We start from the raw sequence: 10769 nt of genomic DNA, 5'->3' as shown, positions 1-10769 counted from the left end.
TATACATCTGCACTTTATTTTCAGTATTTGTACACCCGCTTCTTCTACAGAAATTCAAAATGCTGAAGCATGCAGGTACCTTTTTTTGTTCCAGGAATTCCTGGGAACAGAACGTGCTAAACCACAGAGAAGCCATAGGTAATATAACATATTTTGGCTTAGATTTTCTCCTGTGCTAAAATCTGTTGGGTACTGGGGGCCATCAAATAGGTATTTCTGCAAGCCAGTATGTGCAGCCAGCCCCACCACTTTTTACAGCTAAATACGAAGTGTTCAAATATGAGAAGCCAGGCCTTAAAGAAATTTGATATTTTAAAAAATAGTAAATGTTTCACCTTTTTTCTTTTATTTGCCCTTCTGAGTTTATGAGCATGCAGAGCTTGCATTTTCAAGCTTTTCTCTGCAGTCATCAGGAGTTTACATTTTCTTGGGGAGAAAAAGCCCAGAGATTCAGATTTTATCATGTGATCACAGGACTCCAGGAGTTGAAGCTTTAAGGGGGGAAAAACACCCAAAATAGACACTTAATAAAACTGTAAGAGCTGGCAACATCAGCATCCTCAAGCTGCTAGTATAATCATTGTTGAGGGAATTGGAAAATAGCTGTCAGCTACGACCAGCCTTAAGTATATAAGAACACAAGAACTGCCATTTACTGGGTCAGACCACAGGTCCATCCAGCCCAGCATGCCGTGTCACCTGGTGGCAGAGAGTGGATGCTGAAAGGGAGAGTGAACAGGGTATGACCAGGTTTTTTTCCTAGGGCTGTGCAAAATTTCACTGGCTGTTTCGTTTTGACACTGTTTCGACTCATTTTGAGTTTGAAACAGCAAAATCAAAATGAAATGAAGGGCTTCAAAACAGCCTCAAAATGAAACGAGGGCAGTCAAAATGTTTTGAAAGTTTTGAAATGTTTCAAGTTTCAAAGCAGCCAGCCAGGTGGTGGGAGACTCGGAAGAACCAGGGCTACAATTAGGCTGAGTTTCCTTCCCCAGCCCGCTGAAACATTGAAGCAGTGCTGAAACAGCAAAACTGTTTCAACAACACGGAATGGAACAGTGTTTTTGAAACAAACCAAAACTCGAAACAAAACACTGTTCTGTTGAAATGGATGTTGAAGCAGAACACTGCTGTTTCGCACAGCACTATTTTTTCCCACTGTTCCTCTCTCACTTGCAGCCTCCAGCATTTAAAGTCTAGGAAGTTCTCATTCAGAAGTTGTGGGTGTGTATAGGAGCTGGACAGGTTACTAATCCTGGACACAGTTGGGGAAGCCAATGAGGTGGAAGCCAGTGACCAATTCCTGTGGAATGACAGGGCAGATGAAGCAATTGGGCAGGTTGTTCTGGATGACCAGACACACCTCTTTCTGGCCATGGACTTGCCTACACTGACCAGGCTGGTGACATAACAGAAACTGCCAGGAGTGGCCAGCTTTACGATGGTGATGGCCACCTGCTTCTCTGGAGTGAGGGGTGGTCACATGCTGATGTTCTGGCATGGGATGCGGGGTGCCACCTAGGCAACGATGTTCATGAAGGTGGTCCAGCACATGTGGAAGGTCTGGACCCACTGTTCATAGATTTCATAGATAGATTTAATAGATTTCTAGAGTTGGAAGGGACCTGGTAGTTCATCGGGTCCGACCCCCTGCTCCAGGCAGGACAGAGTGCTGGGGTTAGGTAAACCCAGCCAGATGCATGTCTAATATCCTCTTGAACACCTCTAGGGTAGGGGAAAGCACCACCTCCCTTGGAAGCCCATTCCATATTTTTACCGTAAATAATTTCTTCCTTATGTCCAATCTAAACCTGTTTGCCTTCAGTTTGAGGCCATTATTTCTGGTAACCCAAGGGGTGCCCTGGTAAACAGAGTGTCCCCTATTCCCTGCTGCCCCCCCACCCCGATGAGTTTGTAGGCAGCCACAAGATCGCTTCTCAGCCTTCTCTTATGGAGGCTGAAGAGATTCATGTCCCTCAGTCTGTTTTCATAGGGTCTTACCTGCAGGCCCTCAACCATACAAGTAGCCCTCCTATGAACCCTCTCAAGGTTATCCACATCCCTCTTGAAGTGCGGTGCCCAAAACTGGATGCAGTACTCCATCTGCAACCTCACCAATGCTGCATAGAGTAGAATTATCACTTCCCTAGACCTGCTTGTGATACTTCTGCTGATGCAAGAAAGAGTGCAGTTAGCCTTGCTTATTACCTCATCACACTGGTGACTCATGTTCATTTTTGTGTCAACCAGGACTCTGAGATCTCTTTCCACTGTTGTGGTGCTCAGAATGTCCCCCAGTCTAATGGTGTGTTGGAGATTCTTTCTTCCCAGGTGCAACACCTTGCATTTATCCTTGTTAAATTGCATCCTATTCTTATCTGCCCACTTCCCCAGTCTGTCCAAATCTGCCTGAATTTGCTCCCTGCCCTCCAATGTGTTTACTATGCTCCATAGTTTAGTGTCATTATGAATTTGGACAAGGTGCTTTTAACACCTTCGTCTAAATTGCTGATAAAGATATTAAAGAGTACTGGTCCAAGGACAGAGCCTTGGGAGATACCACTGCCCACATCCCTCCAGGGAGAACCCGACCCATCCACCACCACTCTCTGGGTGAGTCCCATAAGCCAGTTTTTCCATCTTATCAGTTACAAGTTGCCCTAATCCATTCTGTAGTGGCCCTATATTATCCTGCACCTTCTTCCTGCTCCCTCTGTATTTAAAGAAGGACTTTTTGTTATCCTTAATCTTTGTTGCCAACTTGAGTTCTGTATCTGCTTTGGCCTTTCTCACTGCTTCCCTGCAAGCGTGAGCCAAGTAGGTATACTCCTCTTTGGTGGCTGCCCCCTGCTTCCACTTCATCATTCCAAGTGTCCAAGATGATCTGCTCCCACCAGTTGTTGCTGGTGGGGTGTATCCAAAACAGGCACTCGATGGTCTGGAGGTGCTGCCACAGTCCCTCAGGAAGAAGAGGTCCAATTCAGAGTTCTGCTGGAGCTCCAGTAGCATAATAAGGGGTGGGCAACCACAGCACTAGCCTTAGGTGCCCATTTAAGAGGGAGCACAAGAAAAGGGTTTTAATATTAAATACTTCAAAAAAATTGTCAGTACAGTGTTCTGTGCATTTACCTCGTATGAAATGGTGAAACAGATAAAATTTGTAAATAAATGAGATTAGAGTAATTTAAAAAATAATTCAATATTTTATGCTCACATTAAAATATTTATTTGGATCCTTTTACTATTAAGCATATTAAAAACATATTTCCTATGTTTATGATGCAAAAAATAGCATGGAAACCAGATGTTATAAACAGAGGAACCCATGGAGCTGTAACCTAGTCAGACACATCAGCTGGACAAAACATACCCCCACAAAATTCTACTCTTCATGGATCTCTTAAAGATTGCTATTAATTAATTCTATTCAGCATGCAGTAGTTGACACTTAGGAGTAGCAATGTATTCATTATTACAATTCTTCATCACTCACAACACCCACGTGAGGTAGGTTTTATTATCCCCATTTTACAGATTGGGAAAATCAAGCACAGAGAAAATACAGAAATGTTTACTATATGCTGGTGCCACATCCAGGAATGACAGCAATAATTATATCACATAGACTTGCTTCTGTTCAGTAAGTGCTAAATTCTGAAAAGGTAGTGTGGTCATCTTAGAGTAGCCTAGAGAATATGCCAGAAGAAGTTCCAGGCAGAGAACCTAAGAATGATGCTGAGGCATGTGGTCAGAGTCACTGTGAACTGGCCACAGTGCCTCATTTCTGGGATTTGGTGCTTGCAGCACTCCCAGGTGCAGCACGGAGGCTGCATAGTCAAGTACTAAATTACTTGACCAAGGTTAGGCAGACAAGGTCCTTTGGCTAAATATGATCTATTTTATTAGATCAATAAAATAGTTGGAAACGTTCTTCTTTGCAAGCATTCAGGTACAAACACCCTTTGGTATTTAGGCTGAGGAAGTCACTAAATATTTTAGTTGGTCTGATAAAAGATATTGTATTTACCCAAATAACCTTGTCTGCCTATGTCCTTAGACCAACAAGGCTAAAACCTATACCCTTGACCAAGGTTAAAAATTGGGATTAAAATACAAAGCTGTTGCTTCTATGAGACTATTGCTTAACAACTCAGGACAGCTGGCTACCAACACTCAGGAGAAAACTGAACTCCTGGATGACTACTTTGCTTTGGTAGTTCACTGGACTAAGGGGAAAATCATACTAGATAAGGTTCAGAATGGGCATAGTGGGAATGACCGCCTTCCTACTGTTGATGTTGAGCTGGTGTGTGACCAGTTAGAAAAGTTAGACATTTGTAAATCAGCAGGACTGGATGAACTTCATCTAAAAGTGCTAAAGGAACTGGCCGAAGTCATTGCAGGACCTCTGGTGAAACTCTTCCAAAATGTGTGGCACTTGGGGGAGGCCCCTGAAGACTGGAAGAGGGCCAATGTTGTGCCCATCTTTAAGAAGGGGAAGAGAGAGTACCTGGGCAACTATAGGCCAATTAGCCTAACTTCTATCCCAGGGAAAATCCTGGAAATATTCATCAAGGAGTCTATGTGTAATACGCTTGCACATAGGAGGATTCTGAATGACAACCAGCATGGCTTTGTCGCAGGCAAGTCTTGTCTTACCAATCTGTGGTGGGGACACCGCCATGAATCAAAACTTACCTCTGCCACCGGAGTGGCAAGAAAAGCCATTGCTTAACAACTTAGGATAGCTGGTTACCGATACTCAGGAGAAAACTGAACTCCTGAATGACCACTTTGCTTCAGTATTTCACTGGACTAAAGGGAAAATCATACTAGATAAGATTCAGAATGGGCCTGGTGGGAATGACCACCTTCCTACTATTGACATTGAGCTGGTGCGTGATCAGTTAGAAAAATTAGACATTTATAAGTCAGCAGGACTGGATGAACTTCATCTGAGAGTGCTGAAGTAGCCTAACTTCTATCCCAGGGAAAATCCCAGAAAAAATCATCAAAGAGTCTATGTGCAATATGCTTGCCAAAGGTAAGGTTTTGAATGACAGCCAGTATGGCTTTGTCATGGGCATGTCTTGTCTTACCAATCTCATCTCCTTCTATGACAACATAACTCACCACCTGGATAAGAGAGAGTAGGTCAACACTGTATACCTAGACTTCCAAAAGGCCTTTGATCTGGTATCCCATGATGTTCTCATGGGAAAATTGGAGGATTGCGGGCTTAACTGCTCAACAGTTAGGTGGGTAGGAAGTTGGCTGTGAGGTAGGACCCAGAAAGTTCTAATGAATGGATCTGTGTCATCCTGGTGAGACGTGGCCAGTGATGTCCCTCAGGGGTCCATGCTTGGTCCAGTGCTTTTCAACATCTTTATCAATGATTTGGATGTGGGGGTGAAGAGCTCACTGGCCAAGTTCATGGACAATACCAAGTTATGGGAAAGCATGGTCAGACTTGATGATAGGCTGCAGATACAGGCAGACATGACAGGCTGGCAAATTGGGTGGATCAGAACCAGAGGAAGTTCAACATTGAGAAGTGTAAAGTGATCCATCTGGGGACAAACAACCCCCAACATACTTACAGGCTTGATGGCACCAAACTGACTACTACCATGACTGAAAGGGACCTGGGGTAATAATAGACCATAGTATGAACATGAGCTGTCAGTGTGATGCTGTAGCCAGCAGGGCAAACAATAATCTGGCATGCATCAACCGATGCATGTCAAGCAAAACCAAGGAAGTGATTCTTCCACTTTACTCAGTGTTGGTGAGACCACAGCTGGAGCACTGCATCCAGTTCTGGGCACCACACTTCAACAAAGACATGGAAAAGCTTGACACAGTCTAGAGAAGAGCCACCCATATGATCAGAGTCTTAAAAGGTAAACCATATGAGGAAAGGCTGAGGGACTTGGGCTCCTTCAGCCTATAAAAAGAGAAGGCTGAGAGGAGATTTGGTAGCAGCTTACCACTACATCAGGGGAATACATCAAGGGCTTGGTGAACAACTGTTTACTAGGGCACCTTTGGGGAAAACCAGGAGTCATGGCCACAAACTCCTGGAAGACTGTTTCAGGCTTAACACTAGGAAAAACTTCTTCACAGTTAGGGTGTCCAGACTGTGGAATAAAGTCCCTCCAGAGGTGGTACAATCACTCACCCTGAAAATCTTCAAGAGGAGACTAGATGGTCACCTCGTTGGGATCACCTGACCCCTGCTGTCTTTCCTGCCTAGTGCAGAGGGGCTGGACCCGATGATCTTCCATGGTTCCTTCCAGCCCCTTACAATCTATGAATTCTAAGGGTGAAGTTACACGTTACACTTCAACCACACCAAGGGTCCTTAAAACATGAGTGCCTACTCATTCAAGCTTGTTAACTCATACTAAGTGCTCCCTGAGCCTCTCAAAGAGTGGAACTACATGTTCTAGTTTGCAAGTGCTAATTGCAAGGAATATTAGTTGGTATTAAGGTTATCACACGCTAATGATCAGGGGCACGTTAGATGTTAATACCCTCTCTAACGTGCACTCTTCAGACTTGCCATTAGAGGGCTGGTGAGTGTGTGTGTGTGTGTGTGTGTGTGTGTGTGTGTCCCCGTGTGTCCGGGGGGCGGGGAATGTCTGAATCTGAACACCTGCTCTGGTGGCAGGGGGAGCAACATGCCAAGAGGTAAAAAAACATGGGCATGGGTCATGAGGGTTTTTTTGTAAAGGTTAGTTATTTAAAAACATTTTTATTTGATTGAAGTTAAATAAGAGAGAGAGAAAAAAGGGTTTCCCAACCTTTTCCTCAGTATGACTCCACTTAAACATTGGAAGTTTTCGAGACCCCAAAATGATGCAGACATGATCAACAAGTCATAAACATGGCATTACAATGTTTATGGTCTTTATATTTTTCATTGAAAACATTTAAAACAATTTTAACTGTTGTTTATTTATAAATAGGAAATGCATACATCATAATTAGTCTACATTGTCTAGTGTCTTTGTGACCCCATTTTTTATTGTTGCAACCCAAATGGGGTTGTGACCCCAAGGCTGGGAACCGCTGCTCTAGGCCCTCACTTGTTTCAATTAATTGTGGGTGATGGGAGAAGGCTGGGCCCTGGATGTCCCCTACCTAAGCCCCCAGTGCAGCCAGCCCCTTTGGCTTGAGGCTGGGGGAGGCTAAAGTAGGTTCCAAGGGGGCCTGTCAGTCAGGGGGCTTCATGCAGCTCTGGTTGGGGGGCTGCAAGGAGGGGTTGAGGAGCCCATCCAGAGTTCCCTCCAGGGGGGGAGTGGAGAGGGTAGTTCTGGCACCCTGAGCCATGCTCAGTATGCTGCTGCATGCTGGCCAGCCAGCCAGCTGCCAGGCTTCCTGCCCCCACTGGGAAGTAGGGGAAGCTCCTGCCAGCAGGCTGTAAGGAGAGGGGGAGGCTGTGGAGAGGGGAGCTGTGGCTGGGGATCTGAGAACCTACACTGCTTGCTGGCTGATATCCCCTCCGTTCCCAGGGAATGGGGCTCAAGCTTTGGCTGCAGCCTGTAGAACCTCCCCTCCTGTGATCATCACAGCAGCTGCATCAAGTTTGAAGGCATAGTGTCCTTTCTCACAGTAGCTGGGTGGCTGAAGTTTTTCAGTGGATGAGGGGTGTGTGTGCAGGTGTGTGGGTCACTGAAGAGTTCCCCAGCCCTCTTCAGTTCATTCCTGGGGCTTGCCCATTGCCACAGAGTTCAGGAGAGTGGAAAGTTTGTCCTTGGAGTAGGAAAGTGGGAGAGGATGGGAATTGTGCATCCTGGGATGCTGGAGGACTCCAAATTGGTCTTTTTCTGTCAGTGAAATCCTCAGAAGTTCCCTTAACACTAGCTAGTTTACACTGATCAATGATAATCTTCCTCTGAAGTGGTATAACTTTAAGATGCCTAATGGACACTTAGCACTAGTTAACGAGCCTGAATGTGCTCATTTAAAACTGAATGTAAAATCTTTCAAGTTTTAAACACTTTCAAGTTAAGAGCTAAGTTTATTGCAATAAACAATCCCATTCAAAATTCTGCCATTTCAGGTAAGGTTTAACTCTGGGCCATGCTCATGTTAGGGTAACTTCAGTCTGTTCCATGGAGATCTAAAAGAGCAATCTGTAGTCCTCCAGCATCTGGCGATGCACTGCTCCCTGTCCTAGTTGCCCCCATCCCAAGCAGGGATAGAGTACAGGTGTCTTGGCCCATAGCCATGCCCCTGAGTGTTTTGTAATCTCCCTCATTCAGAGCTGTGCAGACAAGCAACTGTGTTAACCCTTAACATGGAATGGCTCATAGCACATTCTAGCTTTAACACTGTTTAACATTCCACAAATTTAACGTGGTCTAAGCGTAGTGTGCAACTTTACCCTTATAATACCAGCATATTTTAACCACTCAATCAGGTTTTTACACAGTGGGATAGGAAAATACGATTCCAGTAAGGCATTACAATTTTAACCATACCTATGATGATACCTATGACAAGAGATTTACACATAAATATTTTTAATCCAAATGCTTCTAACATTTCCAGGAGATAGAAGTATCCTTTTTAATTATACAAATTGCAGAAGAGCCTGAATCAAATCCATGGATCTAACCTCTGCACACTTTAAGCAAGATCTGATCTAGATTTTCATCTCAGGACTATCAATAGTCACACTAACATCTGTTTTCCCACCAAAAAGTATCTTATGTTTAGAGCACAGCCCTAAGAGATAAGTGCAAGCAGTAGGGTCAATGTTTTCAAACTCCAGGGCTTCAAGGTTGTCTTTTATATACAACTGATCCGCTATTCAGCACAAATGAAAAATCAAGCCAGTTCTATTTAAGTGCCTAAGCATGGATTTCAGTGGTTAACCTGAAACATCCAAGTTTGTATATTTTGACACTGGTTACAGCTAGGCCATGTCTAGGTTGCAAATATGCCTGGCAGCAGTGCTCTTAAACATGCTGCACTATTCTGTGTGGGCTGCCTCCTGAAATAGAAGTTTCCTGTGCAATGAGCTGGGCATTGAGTGACAGGGCCAATTAGCCCAGCCTCTTTTTAATTAATTGTTCAAATGCAGTTAGGCTGTCTCTGGTACAAGAGCCAGTCAGTATAGAGCAGTACCATATAATCAGCACAATTGAAAATTGAATTAATTTTATTTATCTTCCTAAGCATGGTGTTTGAGGGCACTGGTGTTAGGCATCGCCATACTGTGTTCAAGTTTTGGTTCCAAATATGAAAATTAAGGGTAGCTAAAGGCAGGGTAAGAATCCACATCAGTGATTTCTGTTAATAAATCATAGAGAAAATAAACTATAAACTATAGAGAAAAGTGTTTACAATATCATGATGTTTTTATCCAGATTATATTACTAGCTTGAAGGATGCAAAGCAGTTTAAAGTTTTTAGCTACCTGATTTTTAAGCATTTTTCAAATCTTGGAACCAAAGAAAAGTTGGAAGACTGTGAGGAAAGAAAAACAACCTAACTCCAGTATTTTTGCCAGTCCTGCTGTTTGGAGACTCCCTTTCTCCATTTTTATTCAATTTTCCTATATCAACTGACACTCACTCCACATCACCTCCCAGTAGATGCATCTCTCCTGGGATCACTTTGTCAAGAGACTACTAGAAATGAAGGGCCTGATCCTGGAAGCACTTTGTCACATGAACAATTTTAGTCAATGGGACTATACTAAGTGTCAGCACAATCAGTCCTTAAAATCATTGGCGCACACAGGTATATTTCCTAAGCAGTTTAATTCAAGTTGCAAACCCAAGTTATACATCACATATATCAGCCAGTTTTATTGAAGAAATTTCAACTCATACTAGTTTGAGTTATTTTATCATGCTGTTTTTAATTATTTCCTGTCTCAACTATTCATCCTTATGTAGCTATATCTTATGAACATACAATTGGGCATGCCATTGAGATTCTACTATAATTTAAGCATTATGGAAAAATTTACATTCACATAATTTCAAATTTGGCCTCTATGGTGAGACAGGCAGATGCTTTATACCAGGTGGTAACATATATGATTTTAATTACTTCTATTGAAGAATACTTTTTACATATGGTTACATACTAATAAAGTGATTATAAAAGGCTATTATTTTACAGGCTTTTTAAAAGAGTGTTGTGATCCCTTGAATGTGAAAAAAATATGCTGTGAAAGCATGAAAATAAAATAAAAGAAACTTTCATTTAAATTTGGGGGAAATTATATATTAAAAATCAAAGAAAACATATGGTCCTTTTATGCATCTTTTAAAACTTCATTTAAAAATCATGAATCCTACCTAGCTTATGAAAAATCATTGTTTTACTGTAAGAGGCATAGTTAACTTCTTCCAAGGAACTTCAAAGCATATTCCAAGTGCTCTTTCCATTATTAGAGTGCTGTTGTATTTGCTCTTTTAAAGCCGCTTAGCTGTGCTTGAGGTCAGCTGCTTCATAATTTGCACTCCCCAGAACACAATGCAGAGCGAAAATAGAACCTACAATATAAAGCACATCATGAAAAAAATCATATAACTTTTTTAACTCAATAAATAAATATATAGCACTTCTAGTAAATAGATAAAATGAAGAACCCTCAAGATAAACCTCTACAAGTATACCAGACATACTGTTAAATTATGACAACTGCTTTTTGAAAGATAGAATTTTGATAGCTTGTATTTATAGCTGCATCAATTTATTCTTGGTGAAAGGTAGTCAAATTACAACTTGGGCATCAGCAATGT

General features: G+C 42.5%; 1 protein-coding gene across 1 annotated transcript in view; it reads right to left on the bottom strand.

Annotated features, from left to right (window-relative positions):
* Positions 1 to 9759: 9759 nt before the first annotated feature.
* Positions 9760 to 10769, bottom strand: part of AGMO (alkylglycerol monooxygenase) — a gene marked incomplete at its 5' end in the record, with an annotated part of 205063 nt that continues 204053 nt past the window's right edge. Inside the window, one exon of the mRNA XM_006036287.3 lies at positions 9760 to 10520. Coding sequence (XP_006036349.2) covers positions 10440 to 10520 — 81 coding nt within the window. The remainder of the gene's footprint in view (positions 10521 to 10769) is intronic.

Source organism: Alligator sinensis, unplaced genomic scaffold, assembly GCF_000455745.1.
Source record: "Alligator sinensis unplaced genomic scaffold, ASM45574v1 scaffold435_1, whole genome shotgun sequence".
NCBI classification, from domain to species: domain Eukaryota; kingdom Metazoa; phylum Chordata; order Crocodylia; family Alligatoridae; genus Alligator; species Alligator sinensis.
This window is presented reverse-complemented; position numbering and strand designations above follow the sequence as displayed.